General features: G+C 41.4%; 1 protein-coding gene and 1 pseudogene across 1 annotated transcript; one reads left to right on the top strand and one right to left on the bottom strand.

Annotated features, from left to right (window-relative positions):
- The first annotated feature begins 446 nt into the window (after nucleotides 1-446).
- LOC137280778 (uncharacterized) lies at nucleotides 447-8,830 on the top strand (annotated as a pseudogene).
- A 4,853-nt stretch (nucleotides 8,831-13,683) lies between these two features.
- LOC137281297 (uncharacterized) lies at nucleotides 13,684-16,304 on the bottom strand. The gene is made up of 3 exons (XM_067812462.1): nucleotides 16,211-16,304; nucleotides 14,380-15,128; nucleotides 13,684-13,912 (listed from the first exon to the last, which is right to left on the bottom strand). The coding sequence occupies exons 2-3, from the start codon at nucleotides 15,107-15,109 to the stop codon at nucleotides 13,827-13,829; spliced, it is 816 nt and encodes a 271-aa protein (XP_067668563.1). The 5' UTR covers nucleotides 15,110-15,128; nucleotides 16,211-16,304; the 3' UTR covers nucleotides 13,684-13,826.
- Between the last annotated feature and the right edge of the window lie 532 nt (nucleotides 16,305-16,836).

Genomic DNA, 16,836 nt, shown 5'->3' with positions numbered 1-16,836 from the left:
GATAAATCGTCAGACATACTGTTTTGCGTGTCTCTTATCCACTTCTATTTCACCATTGAATATATTTGATACTTGTTGAGCGTGTGAGAAGCTATGATTACACGGTGCCATTTAGAAAGTGGCCAAGTGTAACATGTGTTGTGTTTCGGATTACACTTTCTTAGTAAAGTACATGTTCTAGTACTAAGAAAGTGTAATCCCAAATATGAAATATCTTTCGTCTGAGTAGCTGTACCAACATCCCATCTTGGCCTAGATTGTTTGCAAGAAACGTTGATCTGCCATTAAATAGTTCAGGGTTACGATTCTGTAAAGTTTTAATGGCATAGCTATGATTCATGCTCACAGGACAAAGACGGGGAAGGTGGAAGATAACCCTAGCACTATGCACAATGTTATATGCCCCTCTTTCATTTCACAGAGAGAACCACTGACGTCATCACAGGATGGACATGCCCCACACCATTATCCTGCAGAAGAATCATGTGTTTCTGAAGGAGGAACTTCAGGTTGACCCTGTCCTGAATGTCTTGTATGAGAAATGTGTCTTCACAAGTGAGGACTATGAAAAGTGTAGAGACTCTGGACGAGAGAAATGCGAGGTGTTCCTCGACACGCTCAGGAAAAAGGGAGTCGAAGGGTACTAGGCGTTCTGCGCTGTCCTTTATACGTCACAGCCATTTATTAAGTCACGGCTTGATGCTTCTGCAACTGAAGAAGGTTTGTATGTGTGAAGGTATCGTGTGACTCAAACAGACACACACACACACACACACACAACTCTCACATACAAAACTCTCACACACACATGTATGTTTATTTGTAAATTATATTTATATCTAAACCAAGGACTTGTTCATGATCGACTTACGGCAACTCTACTGGCAAAATGTAAAGATACCGTCCTCTGAAAATAGCATTTCAGCTCAAAAAATAATACAACAGCACATTGCAGACAGAAGTAAAGGAAATATATTTTACAATGTCGATAGGCACTGTCTCATGTGTGGTTAAATGCTTTAGGATTATACAGTCAACTGCGTCATAATCTAAGGACGATATCACTCACCTGTTTAGCCCGCACCATGACACAACCTTTCAATGCTTTCAGCGTGACAAAACTGAGCTTATATTTTCAATCATTAGCATTACCAAATTATAAAATTCCGATCTGAAACAAATGTACACCAACAACGTGCTTGCTCCATGAACCACTTGTGATGATCACGTCTCCTGACAGCTACAGTACCTCTGTAACTATCAATCTCCAAGACATGATGACATGATGAGACGCCATAACCATCATACATTTCAGGGCATCCAGGCATTGTCTATGTGAACAAAGGCACGATGGAGGCTGAACACAAGAAGGAACTTGATGAGAAAGATGGACAAATAGCAGCACTACACACCGTGAGTTTTGAACATACAGACCACCCTTCTTAGTTTATCACATGACAAGGCAAGTCGACACATCATTTCTAATATCTAGAATTTACTACTTCAAATTAGGAGGGTCATTCATTTTAGTGGTCTCAATTTGGTGAATGTGTAACGTGTCTGAACTCCACATTTGTATATGAAAGGATGGGACTGTGTTGCTTTGATCTGTTCTCCAAACTCTATTCTTGCTGTGAGGTTAACTCTTTCCCTGGCAGTTATTCTACATAAAACAGTTAATGGGCCAGTTAATCAAGGATAATTTCAGGCAGAAAATGTCATACGTTACTCCATCTGGACGTTTCTACAGGAAAGGAGTTTTTCAAAATATTTACTGATCATGAACGTTCGTTTTCAGGAGATAGAGGGACTTCAGGTACTAATTAAGGACAAAGACAAGGTCAACGCTGAGCTGATGGGAACAATAAAAAAGGAAAGAGCTAAATACATATCGCAGATTGTAAAGGTGAGTCTAGAAGTTGAAGCTCGTAAGCTGACAATTATCTCATGTAGTGAATTATAGTCTCTACCTTGAATTATGATAACGTTACACTGCCTATGTGGATGTCTTTGTGTACGCGTGTACGTGTGTACTCAGTCACACAGTGACAAAGTCGTGATTTGTTACATCTACATTTTCTTCTTTCAGTAACGACACAAATATCTAAGGCAGATGCTGATTTATATCAGAGTAAAACAGAGTGTGAGAAAGTGAAAAAGGTGAGGATATCGTCTGTTCTTATTTCAAAATTAATCACTTGCAGTGCATACGAAATAGAAATAGACTGTCACATAATTACACCTGTCACATCATGACATGTTGGTGTAGTGATTACTATTACAACATGCGTGAAGGAGAAAACATGAGAAGTATTTTATACATTGAAAGTGAGGACCAAATCCTGAAAGTAAACGACAAAAAAATCACACATGATCAGGAGAGGATGTGTTTGGATGAAGTGCTAAATGTTGTTACAGAGACTTCAAGAAGAACAGGAGGCATATGATGCTCTAGTGGGTGTTCCAAGGACACAGTCTCCAGACAGGGTGGGCAGTACAGAACAAGTCCAACATGCAGGTACAGTGGGTGAAGTGACAATCTTTCTTTCCAAATAAAACAGTTATCTCTAAAATCAATACAACCTTGAATGCATAGCCCTATATCTGGTTCATTTAATTATCTTACCTTGCTTTTCTACCATCAGTTTTAGAGGAGGGAGTGTGCGAGTTTTCAACACAGTCCTGTTGTGATGAGAGTCAGCCTCGTCTTCTACCATGCCTTCATTCCGCCTGCAAGCCGTGCCTTGATCACCAAGCTACACAGACGGAAGGGAACCGCATACACTGTCTATCCTGTGGTCGTGAGTTCACCATAGAGCAGACAACAGTAGATCATGTCAGATGCAGTGAAGCTGCCTTCAAAGTCAACGTTGATGGTGACATTAAATGCAGCTACACCAAAGACGATCATGATACAAAGCCTGTGATGTACTGTCACGAATGTGATGTCAAGCTATGTTCTGACTGTCATAAACTCCATGACTCCTTAGGACGAAACCAAAACCACGAGGTAAGCGAGATGAACCAAGCAGGGAATATTCCTATGAAGCGGTGGCTGAAGGAACTGAACTGCAGAGACCACTCTGGGAACAAGCTGCAGCTGTATGACCACACGTGTAAGAAGGCCGTCTGTCTTATATGTGTGCATGGGGCCCACAAAGGTCACAAGAATGAAGATCTGTATCAGGCCTATGACGTAGCGAAGGGTCAGCTGGAGGAGCAAGTGAGAAAACAACAAGATAAACTGAAATATGTCGCTAACAGCGTGAAAACTGTCAGGGGTCACCTGCAGCAAGTTGCAACTAAAGTTTATAAAGCTGTTGCTGCAAAGTTCCTTAATCGGCAAAGACAACTCATGAAGGAAATTCAAATGAGTCTTAAAGACCCAAGCGAAATAGTTCAAGAGAAACTTGACACTTTACATGACGTTCATACGTCAATAGTATCAGCGATAGACTACACCCAGGGAACACTTGAATCTACAAGAAGAGAGGAGCTCATTTCTCTCACAGATGCACTGCAGACGAAATGTGATGAAAATCTGAAGTGGATCCTTCCATAAGATGACACACAAGACACCAGAATCATCCTTTCCTTTCAAGGACAGAGAGCTCTGCAGGAACTCATCGATACGTTTGGCGGACTTGTCTACAGCCTCAACGTTGATGACATACCAGATAAACAACTTACTTTGCAAGGTAGGTAGACTTTTCGAAAAATGTACCATACAAAACAATTTTCCTAATATTTAGAAATGTCTTTCAAAGGTCCTGCTTTGAGTTCACTCTATACATATAAAACATACGGAAAACTGAAAACATTTACCACGTTCCACGTATGGGTATCTTCAGTTGAATCGTATAAGTCCCATCTGCGGTGATAATCTCTCCAAATCTATTATTTCTGTAGTCTCTTGTAGGCTCTGAAACAATACATCTTTAGCATGTGCACAACATCCTGAGGTGTTTGAAACCAAATCCCGTGTCACCAGAATCATTCCCACAAGCAAAGAGAATGTCTCCACTCTGTCGAAAAAGAAGAGAAAATGAGTTGTGCAATTCTTACGTCATTGTTTGATGATTAATATCTACATTACGTTACTATATTTCCCACGGCTTGATATCATTGTTTATCGTTTTGACAATGTCTCCTTATTACAAGTTTACTAGCTTTCATCAAACGGTATTGTATATAACTTGGCTTGACGAAATTCTGATTAACCTGCGTTTGTACTTTTTCTCATCAGATCTCCTGACATTGAATATGCAGCTGACATTAATAGGGGAAAACATCAGGAAGGTAATGTATTGCTTTTGTAAAATAGACAGACTTAATACACTGTTGAAAATGTTTTCAGAGAAAGAAGTTAAAAGGCTGTTATTGCTGAAAATCATTCATGGTGTGTATAGTAAGTATGGAGATATGGCATTCTATACAGGTGTGATATACACAGCTACTCTGTAAGTCGAAGTTATATTCGGACATTTATGATGTAAGCGTTGTTGTTTCAGGTACATGTTTCAGGTTTCAGTGTGGGGACATCATCCATCGTATCACAGGTAAAACATAATAACTGGGTCAGATCGTGAAAAGAAGATCAAATACAGAATTAACTACATCACATTTCTGCTTTAAGTTGAATTATTGCATCACCGGTTGGTATTATATAATATAGATAACTAATACTTAATGAGATTTTATTGTCTTTATGCAGTGAAGTACAGTTGAAACATTGAAACATTGCAGGAACTGTCCCCCGTCCATCTGAATCACCAGGATTACAGGGGACATCACAGGAAGTCCAGCCTGAACAAGTAGCACGGCGAACCGAACATGAACCGTTGATATCACATGATGTTTTTGAAGCTGTTAAACATGTAAGTTGAATGTCATACAAATATCCCTAAGTGACAAGGTAAGGTCCTTTTTATTGAAGAAATAGAAATTCAATTTAGCTCTGGCTCTTTGTCCACGATGGTATATAGATTAATGTTTGAAATTCATACACCGTACAGATTTTCTCATTGTTTATTTTCATTTCATGAGTAGAGCGTTCGTTCCTTCAGCGTCACTTGAATGTGGTTTATACCTGAAAGGTTCGTACATGAGGAGTTGTTGATTTGGGGTTGAAATCTTGCCTGAGTTAATGATACAGTTACTAACATTTTTAGAAGTTTCATAATTTGTCCTTGGAGAATTTCACTGTCCGGTAGCAGATGCTCAACTACTGCGATGTACAGCAAAAGTATCTCGTCTGTTTATTAAACCGCCTATTTCCAACATATCACAACCTACATCAAAACGTACTTTCTATAGTGAAACAATAAATATGTTACAATAAATATGTTACACTTACACCGTTTATTTTTCTTTTAATTGGTATTATTGCGACTTTTGAATTGTTGGTTATCATGCAGTTTAAACTGTGACATGTGGCAGTGTAGCAGGGACTCAAGATGGCCCTTTTTGTTGTTTGGAATATATTGGGCATTCTGGCGTACGGGGTGCTATGAGAAGGTACAGAATTGTAAACATTATTTATATCAATTTATGTAGTTTACCGCCCCTTAAAAGACGAGATGAGATGTGCCGTTCACTTGATCACGTGTTTCCTAACTTTGTGTTTTGACACGGGTTGCCAATGTTGACTACAGCACCTCCGCTGATTGAGTAGAGCTGCGTTCCTTTCATGTGTTATATTTTTGTAATCCTAACCCAACAATGCTCAAAGTAGCTATAATCAAAACTCATTGACTCACTTTACTCTGTCGAGCACATGTGATGGCCGAGTACAGAAACAAAGCCTTGTGTTACCATGGAAACTATGTTGCAGGGAATTCAGGCACGATTCACACCATCAGCTCAGAGGGAGGTTTTGAATTCATCACCTGTAAGTAAATTCCATTCTTTTATGCAGTTTCCTTATGTGGTGATTGCTATAGTCCGTTTGGTTCAAAAGTGGACCGATGAATTGCAGTCTAACTCGAAACTTAATAAGCAAAATGTTCAATTAAACGTTTATCATAATCAAAACATTAGAGCATACCTGTGAGCTTTTTGCAGAATTGATGTCATAAAAACTAAAAAACAACAATTGTTGAACAGACTATTATTTAAACATTGACACACTTCACTATTTGTTACGAGGAAGGAGTACAGAGAAGGGGATAGCTTGGTGTACGAGAAAGGATGAAGACGGCACAGCATAGGTAAATGAATTAATGACTTTGTCAGCACTTGTAGACGTGGTTCTCGAGCACCTGGCTGTCACTTGCACTCTTCCCTCTTAACAATTAGTGAACTGTGTCAACATTTTAGGGATAGTTCTAACTCGGGACATCACGAGAACCAAACCGTTCATTCATACATGTATGTAGTGTGGGGTTTTTTATGTTTCATTTTCTGTATTAACTTGTCCACAACTGAAGGAGATAACTAGGAGTTTCTGGTAGCAGTAATAGTGTGTCTTCCAATGTGACCCAAGCCGTTGTCCAAACCAGGTGCATTCATGTAGCAGAAGTACTTGTACTTCCATTGGTCGCTGCGGTGTGGCCGAACTCAGATACTTGTCTTGTTTCCTATGTGTCTTCGGCTTAGTCGACTTACTACATATTGTGTTTAAAATGGTTTCTAAAGTATTAATAACATACTTTGCCTATGTTACTAGTACCCTTACGTGACAGATCGTCACTATTTATCTTCCTTCCTTCCTTTCTTCCTCCCTCCCTCCCTCCCTACCTTCCGATCGATATACATACACATACATGCACGCAAGCACGCAAGCACGCAAGCACGCAAGCACAGACAGACAGGCAGACAGGCAGGCAGGCACACAGGCAGGCAATGAGCAGCTGATAATCAAGTGATCAGTATACTGAACAGTGACTCATGTCGTGGAGATATCATCAACTGGGATAGGTTAGAGTTTGGGAATATGTGAAAACCTGACGACCAACAAAATGTCACATGTAGTAAATTACTCTAGATGTCCGTTATAACACATCGGCAGTGACTTGACCTGGCCGGTAGTGCTGAATCATTGCTTGAAAACCATGTTATTAGGACAATCTGTTTTTCTGTAAAATGTGAATAATATGTCTACCATCTCTAATGTACCCAATGGAAATGCACTCTGCTTCCTGCATTTTGCTCAACATTTAAGTGGAAATGTAGGATGGCAAATCATACACGAAGAATAGGTTTATAGATCCCTGCGATAAAACCACGTTTATATCTATTTAGGACATTTTTAACAGGAATTTCCGTGTTTGGCTATCTTGTTTGTGGCATTTATGAACAGGCATACATGGAATAGGTTCACAGTGACCTGAAATTCAATTATTCAATATATTTATATTATATATTGAAGCATAAAATGTTAGTAAATGAGAAACAGTCGAGAATGATGGCATTACTTCGATCACAAACATGATACTATGCTTCAACATAGTGCAAACCATCATTATTATACGTCAGATGTAATTATTGAGGTTTGTTGCCAGAATGGATGCATTTCATATTTCTTAATAACAATAACATAGCAATTTACTCAGTTCATTCACAAATATCTGTCCCCCTCCAGACACGAGACAACCCTCCCCACACAGCGGGTATCATGAAACTGTGTTCAGTGATTGAAGCGGACATAGAAGATACCGGTTCACGTTCTGTCTGTTGAACACATAAATGTAAAAATATCGCCACACAGAATACTACCTGTCTCACTCTGTCCTATTTTATGTGATATGACTCTAGAATACCTGTAGTGATAGATTTATTGTGAAATGATGTTGAAACATCTACATCTTTAGGCAGTAGTAGTGTCTATTTCTGGCCACCGTCACAACAAACTGCATTTGTGGGTCAAACATATTTGGGTGAAAGAGTACTTAAACCAAGGTTTATTTGTTTACCAATGTACGTAGAAATGAATTGTTTGACAAACAGTTTAAACACCCATATGAATAGTATCATCTCGTTATTATTACTATCTAGGGCACGGGTGTCGTTGCGCTTACAGACGGACAGAAATGGCAGTCGATCAATTAGTGAGCTGTTTTGGATTCACTGAAACGGGACAAACAATACAAAGACATCTTAGAGGAAATACAGTTGCTAAACTCCATTAAATGACACTTCTATATTTGCAGGTCCTAAACTCCACCTGGACGCTGGTCGAGCCAACACCTGCTGCTGCCATGTTACTACAGACGGTGAGCTGGTCAACTCGCCCCCCGCCACACAGCACACGGACAGGGACAGACGACAGAGACTGAGCGGGACACATAGCTCCAATCCCATCCCCCTTTCCCCATCCTCATCTGCTGTCACCCCAGTCCTACCCACAACACGATACTGGGAGGCCCACACCAGGGTGGGTGTGTTGAGTAGAGGGTGGTGGCCTATTCTAGAGGTGGGGGTGGGGAAGGAGAACCAGGTGGACAGTAAGTGGTATGCTTGTCTACAGCGCCGCTCCTGGTGTGTCAATGTACTGAGATGTGACACGCACCCGGGGAGTCTCTGTAACAGGGTGTGTCTCGCTGGGGTGTGGGGGAGGTGTTACAGAAACACAATGTCTGACACACCCGGCTTACAGGACACCCTTCACTATGGCGTTGTGTTGGATGTCAGGAGGGGTAGAATAGGATTTATTGATGTGGACAGGTCCGTTGTTTTGGGACAGGTTGATGTGAAGTTCAAGGGGGGTCTCCTGAATGTGTTTACTGTCAATCCAACAAGTCACTACACAGTAAACATGAATGTATTTAGTGGGGAGGAGATCCTCATATCTGACACCAAGAAATCGCTCATTAGTGAAGCTCTGGCCTAAGAAATAAACTAAACATGACCCACTGTAAACCTTTAAATATCACACATCTACTTCAGACAAATTCAATACAACAGAACTGAAAGAAGCGGACAAAGAGGTTACCCGTTCATGTGTTGTACGTCGTGTACAACAGTGTAACAAGGGTAGCTAAATATGTCGGTTTTCTACATGACAGGTTTCATGTGTGGACTAGCAGCATTTTGCATCCACACATATTATTATGATTATTATTATGTAATAACTGATCACTTTATGAAACATTTCACACATTTCTGAGTTGATTATTGAGTAAAAAGGTGTTTCATATCATGAATATCTTGACATATTTTATTTTTACTCTGTAAAATTGATATCCACGTAAAGCTTATGGATTGAAATACAATATTTGTAGCTGTAAAAATAGACATGTTGATGTCAGTTCAGTTAGACAATGAAAGTGACTGACGCGGACATAAAATGTCCCAGTTTAAACGTGCAATGGTTCTTGTGTCAGCAAAGAAATGAGTTACTAAACTGTCCGTTTCTTCATTCTAATCAGTCCTGTTGTGTTTGAAATTATTTAACTTCCCCACAGAGTGTTTGTTTTGTGTTTTTCCTCTCGGTCAATTCATCTACACGCATAATGTCCAATGTACAATCCTACCATGTCAGCTTATTACATCACGGCTCCCGATGTGGTTAAATTGAAAGCTGTGTGTGATATACTGTTATGAAACACTTCCTCTAGTATGGAGTGTGTAGAGATGGATGTGCCACTCTTAGAAGTTTACACTGTGTTAGACTCAGATCTGTCGACTCCTCCTGTAAATTACAAGGCTTAACCAGGGGATAAATTATCCCAGAATCCAGCATTTAGGAACTTCTTGTATTCAGTTACTTTACGATGTCAAGTTCACTAGTAGATGTGTCCGATAAATGTATGAGTTGACTGTCTAGTTTTCATACTGCATGTATATGATAAAATGTCTAATGTTCATTGTGCCGAGTACAGAAACAAAGCCATGTGTTACCATGGAAACTATGTTGCAGGGTATTCAGGCACGATACACATACCGTACACGGAAAACTGCCCAATTGGACAATCTCGTTGTGTATTTGCTTTATCGATTAGACTTTGATTTTGCGCCTAAATTATGGAAATTAGATGAATCAAATATATTTACATGGGGTTTAGGCAAGATGGTGACAACGGTGTTGCCATTGAACGTCGGTTGGTGGGATTTTCCATAGACGGGTTGGGTCATGACCAATGAAAATGAAGGTTATGCGCGAATATCCGCCCAATTCAGCGACAGCCGCCACAAATGAACAGAACCTTAGGGCTAGGTTCGCTCTATGTGTAGGTAAGGGTAGTTCCAGTGAAACTCATGACAGGCAAGTTGAACTTATGGAAGTTGATCACTTCCGACCCTGTCCACGTTGCCAGAATTGCAGTCGAGTAGGTCACGAAGCACGTGACTGCAGGATCTCAACTTATAGTTAGGAGATACCTACAGGGGAGACCTGATTCAGATGATGAAGACAACAACATTCCACTTGCAGAAATAGCAAAACGCATGAAGCAGAAGCCCATGGACACGAGTGTTGTTTCCGATTGAGAGAATCCAGTGATCCTGAGGACCCGGTAGAGAATTATCACTCCCAAATGGACAATGACACTGTAACGTGAAACCGACCCAAACAAAGGAATCGGTCTAAGCATTACTCAGAGCAGTACCCAAGCTGCTATAAGGCTACACAGTGGCAGGGTTACGGATCATTTTATATAGTTGTCTTGGGGTTGTTTCATATGGTATTTTATAGTTACTCATTGTATCCACGTTCTGGTAATGGTCAATGTTGTAGGTAGTTTTAGTTAGTGAATGAATCGGCATTACACTACCTGATGTTATTAGTATAGTGATATACGATCTATACCTATGAAACGCCTTTTTAAAGAACTGTCACTCGTACGGAACTGGGATGGGAATATTGAAACGGGAAACCAGAAACATGCGGCTCTCATAATACTCTTCAACTCGGCATAGTGGTTACACTGATAATCGGTACCATGATTACACTAGGTCTAGTGTATAGACCCTGGTTCGCCAAAAAGTTCAGATTTGGTAGACACCCCCGATCCGATCCGGACCTAGAGATGGTGCCAAGAGAGCGGTTACCCTCTGCACCATTGCTGGCGGGAGGAACGACGGAAGGACTGGGAAACGGCATCCCAAGGTACGATCTTTGTATCCGGGCCTGGATGCTGGGCAGACACAGCGAATCTTATAAAGCTAGGTGCAGGTAGATACCATCCAGCTGGAATATATCAATGAAGACACAACGCAAAGGAACAACTACTGACGATTCACCGGACGATACATAGACTATAAGGATCCGTGCCAGGATCATTCCAACAGTCATCGACAGTGATGGACGGGATGAAACTAGTCGATATGCAACTCCAGTTAACTACTTGGTATCGCATGTTGGTTATGACCAATCATCGACAGTGGTGGACAGGATGACACTAGCTGATATGTAACGCCAATAATTATTAACAACTTGTTATCGCATGTTGATCACCATCAAACGTCAACGGTGGTAGACAGGATGACACTAGTCCTTCTATTGACCACTGGCTGATACGTGACCCGGATGCTGGGGAATGGGTATAAAAGCACCCCAGGCGATGGACAGAGCATAAGGGAGCTTCTCAGCAATCGGACCAGTGCATGGCCTCGGTGTACTGGCCTGGGGACTCGCGTGGACTGTCTTGCAACGTAGAAAACAAAAATTCCTGTAACTAATAAATAGTTCCTACTCAAGAAATCGCCTTGAGAGTTCTGTCATTGCTTTGGAAGAAAACCCGAGAGAACCTGACTTAACGATGTTGTGTGTAGCGTTACAGTAGTGTTGCTGCTTTTTGGTAGTTTCGGCTTTCTGAAAAGAATATTGTTTGGCAACAATTTGGCTTCTACTGAAATTTGTGGTAGTACTATTTTCCTGAGCAGAACTGAAAAAAACATTCCGTTCGTTTCTCTCACTGTGGAATACAGTCACTGTGACTTGGGCGACACATATCATTTTATCCCAGTTGCGTAGATCCATGCGCATGGTGTTGAATCACCAGATATTGCTGAGTGGGATCTACAACTAAACTCGGTCACTCACTCTCTGACATTAATACCAAAACATTTGACATAGTCATAACCAGTGGACATTTATATATAATACTGTGTAGTTCTGGTCCAGCATGTATCAGCTGTCAAACTGCTCTCAGTAAGGGAGATAACTTGTAAATGTGTACAACTTCGATGTGTGTATACATCTATCTTCAACTTAATATAAAAAAGTGTTGTCGTTTCTTTTAGCTTAACTAAACAATTCCATTTGGCGATGAAATTAGCTTGTGATTGTTAAAGAGGTTAAAACGAGTAAGACGAAATTCAGCTGAACAAAAATGCAACAGTTTGTTAAGTGTTGGAAGCATGTAGGCCATTAAGTCCCAAGGTCTCCCTAAAACCACACCTCCCTATCAACCATGAGTCGGCACGTACCAGCAGCCACTTCCATTTCGCTTCACGAAACAACGAAACACGTAACATAATAGCCAGGTGACTGTTTAATAGTTCAAGATAACGTCTACCATTTTTAGCAGAATGGTTCCCATTTGGCACAATCATGTGCCAGAGTAGGGATGCATTTTGTTCTTTCTTTAGGGGAAGGAATGCTGGGGTAACCATTTGATTAAACATTTACCAAATGGTACAATGTATTGAGCGTTTATTTTGCCAGCAGTAGCGATAATAATTACAAATATTGTTAAAGCGTAAAACACAATGTACCAACGCACGTGTACAAACAAACAACCATGCACCACGATCTGACACTCACTCACTCACCCTCTCACACACTCACTCTCTCACACAGTCACTCACCCTCTCAGACACCCACTCACTCACTCACTCACCTACTCTCTCACAAACTCACTCACCCTCTTTGTCACTCACTCACTCTCACTCACACCCACTCACTCACACACCCACCTTCTCATACACTCACTCAGTCACCCTCTCACACACTCACTTACACACTCACACACTCACTCACTCACCCTCTCTCACACACACTCACTAACCCTCTCGCACACTCACTCACACACTAACACACTTTACTATTCACTTAGGGGCGAATTGTGTTTAGAACAAAAGTAATGGCAATGCAAATTCCCAAAATGAATGAGTGTTGTTTTACTGCCAGAACTCCATCCCTCTCACGGCTTGTATCTGGATCAGTCAAACCAGTATGGGAATACCCAATGTCTCAGTGTACCTGATACACAATCAGCGAAATCAGCAGGTGTGGAGACAACGCAATGGTGAATGACATCTTTCAGTTGTATCTCGGTGTTCAAGACCCAGGTTCGATTCTCCTAATGGATACAATGTATGAAGCCCATTCCTGGTGTCCTCCGCCGTGATACTGCGTGAATATTGCTAAAAGTGGCGTAAGACTCACTCACGCACTCACGCACTCACGCACTCACGCACTCACTCACTCTCCACACACTCTCAGATGGCCCAGGAATCTGTTACTGGACTTCTCAGATTCATAACAGAGCAATCAAAATCTAAACAAATCTAGAATTGAGTAAGCACCTTTTCACATCTTATCAAAACGTGTCAGATTATTAGGTGCTGTAATGGCATGACAACCCACGATTTCGGGTTCCTGGCAATCCTAGGGGACACAACTCTTGCAATTTTTCTTACAGAGCCAATTGTTCTCACAGACTTGATGCAGGCAAGAGTTCTCATTGGTTGTGTGGAATTGTTATCATTGTAAGTCTTAATAGAACAGACATGGAGAAATTTCAAAATATAATTGTATTCAAGCAGATAATATTTCTTTCTATACTGCTCAAGAACATATTATTTTGTCACGAATTGACACATAGAAAGTTCGAATTTTTCACTTCTGAACTCACATTTCAAATAAGTACGGGTGAGTGTTTCTACACGTAAACCAGGGCGTGCACTGCAACAATTACGACAACGTTTCCAGGGAAGATTCCGTTGCCATGGAGATCCGATCCTGAACCTGAAACAGTCAAACAGTATTGCACTGAAATAGGTTAAAGAAGGTATGCACGATCCTGCAGCGGTGATGGGGTAATTATAATGACTAATCTCTCTAATGGGGCATCATCAAATAAGCAGATAGCAGATTCTGTTCTTGTTTATGGGTTATGTATGACTGACTGAAGAGCGTTCACGCTACCGTTATATACCTGAAACATTGTTGGCGATACCGGTATTAGCAACAAACACAAATGCACGTTTCACTGGAGTTCGTATAAAGAACTATCATTTAAACATAGGACACATTGAGCTAGACAATACATTCACACATTCAAACAAGCTAGTGAATCCTGTATCTATAAGCACATCCCGTTTGATTCCGCATATTCCTACACCCTGTGAATATATTTTTTAGAGTTTGAGGTTGTCCTAGTTCAAATTAATTCACTAATGGTCATGCAGTGGACTATTTTTCCAACTTAATACCTGAACTATGCTGCTGCAGCATCGCCTGTAAAAGGAGAACCAGATTGTCGTCTGCCGCGCTGTCGACTGCTTCATACTGGTCCCGTGCAGTGCTGTGTGTGGGTTCCGCCTGCGGCTGGAGTGACGCCTGCAACTCCTCTGCCACCATGACCATCTCCATGATGGAGCTCCCAAGATCAAAGAAGTCTGGACCATACTCCAAAAGAAGTTTAGCAGTTTTCTTGAGTTTATTGCGAGCAGATGCGGATCCCTCGTAAGCTCTCTTCATCGCCTCTCGGAACTTCTGCCTAAACACGTGCTTTTTCGGGTGATTAATCTTGGCGGTAAATCCATCTACCTGCTCCCTTGTCTCTCTGTACATTGGTTTGTCGTTATGTGGGTCGTTGGCGTCGTCGATGTCAGTGTTGGCATCATTCTGTCGTCGCGAGTCGTGACTGTGACTGTGTCTGTGACTCCGCACATCATCACTGTCAGAATCTGTCCTGAGTCTCGGCGATTCGTCGATAGTCAGTTTACGCGGTGGCTTGACCTCGATTGGTTTAAAATGAAAACTGGGTGTTCTCATTCCAAAACGTGCTCTTTTCATTCTCCGAAGTACTTGATCTTCCATATAGGTGTCCCCTCCGTGTGAGTCCCCATCACGTGCTGATGACGGCCCTGATTCCATGGTCAAGGTCAAGGTCAAAATGAGCATCAAGAGGAAGCAAATCAGCATGCTTGTGAGTGCCATCGTCGGAGTAACCGGTGGGCTGAAATAACGTTGAAATAGCATACATTTAAATATTATTCCGATCAAACAACTACAAGATCATACTTCTGTGGAACGTACAGATTAGAATGCATCCCTGGACGTCCGTCCCAAACAAACTGAAATGTCGAAAGGAGCTTCTCAGAAGATATCTAGCCGAGACAGAACAGACAGTAAACTTGGCGAGTCGAAGATGGCTCATTGATAGATAGTTGTTATATATTGCTGGTCTTAGCAGCTACAAGAACCGGATTTTCATCCAGGACACATATGTATATTTGTATGCAAATGGTAACGGTAGGCAGTATACACGAAGCCTGGACTCTTCCCAGGTTTTCTGTGATTCATTTACATGTATATAGAACTAAATATATGTTATATATTTTCATAGCTCAGCGAGACACGTGCTATAACTCATTTAGCTGAAAAGCGGACAGATGAAATGCAGTCTATCTCGAAAACTACTAAACTTAGAAAGGGACACCCAGGTGTTATATTCATTAACCCTTGCTGTACCATCTCCATCCTGTTTCGCACACCTGGCTGTTCCATTCTCTGCACTCCTTCCTTGTAACAAATAGCAAACTTTGTCAATATTGTAATGATAGATTGCTAAGAAAACGCTTGTATGTTTTAGGACACAAATGCTGCAAAAACCTCACGTACTTGGTATGATGTTTTCATTAAGTATTTTATGTTTATTAGTTTTCGAGTTAGACTGCAATTCGTCTGACCGCTTTGGGGCCAGACGGACTATGCCCTGTTGCTGACGTGCGCTGTAGGGTAGATCGTAAGCCATTAACACCAAGTGTAGCAATACTCGAGCAGGGACACCATAAACAGTACCCTAGTGTACAGACTTACAGCTGGCATTATTAATATGTTCGTGACGAGGAACGCTTTAACCACTCAGCTACCACCCCACCCCACCCCATCCCCCACCTCCACCATACCCCCACAACCCACCTCGATTATTGCTGAAATATTGCTAAGAGCGGCGCAAAACCACACTCACTCACGACTTCAACAAGTCGGAATATATCTGAATGTGTTGACAAACAAACAAACAAAAAACATGCATACCAGGAGGCGGCCTACCCCGTCCGTTTTCGCTCAGCTGTCTGTACAACTTGATGTAGGGTAGCGTGTGTCTTGAGCCCAGGTCCGTGACGAGAATGTACCTTGCGCTACACTATCCCCTTTATACCCCATCAACAAGGAAGTTCTCTGTGGAAAATTTGCTCTGAGTGCAGCATCAATACATGAGAGGAAATTGGGGACATGAAAATATGAGATTGAAAAGGGGATTCACCCATCAGAACAAAAGTGTTGGATTCACATGTCTAACACCTTGCACCCTTTATTCAGGCTGAATTTGTCGCTATGGCGAAATGCGCTAATATACACTGAGTCTTAATAGTCAAAATAACTCGCAGCATATGTGAGCGGCCGTTAACCTGGTGGTTAAAGGATTACTCGTCATGAAGCCTATATCTGGTGTAAAACTCAGCTCACTTACTCGCTCTGCCTACGATACTTGGTTTCTTTGTATTTTAGCATTTCCATGTGACCAATGAATACAGCTGTAGCAAGCAAGAAGTCATGTGTTCCGGAATAATATTCCGTTATTAATGCTTCATGGTTACAGTGAGTGAGTGAGTGAGTTAGTGAGTTTAGTTCTACGCCACAATAGTTCACCTATATGGTGG

This window comes from Haliotis asinina, chromosome 4 (assembly GCF_037392515.1).
Source record: "Haliotis asinina isolate JCU_RB_2024 chromosome 4, JCU_Hal_asi_v2, whole genome shotgun sequence".
Classification (NCBI taxonomy): Eukaryota; Metazoa; Mollusca; class Gastropoda; order Lepetellida; family Haliotidae; genus Haliotis; species Haliotis asinina.
This window is presented reverse-complemented; position numbering and strand designations above follow the sequence as displayed.

Bases quoted from the DNA above. Each gene is read 5' to 3' on its own strand.
- LOC137281297 (XM_067812462.1), bottom strand. From the start codon at position 15,109: ATGGCACTCACAAGCATGCTGATTTGCTTCCTCTTGATGCTCATTTTG. The intron at 13,913-14,379 runs GTATTAAGTTGG...TGACTGTTTCAG, and splicing joins GCTGCAGCAGCATAGTTCAG to GTTCAGGATCGGATCTCCAT.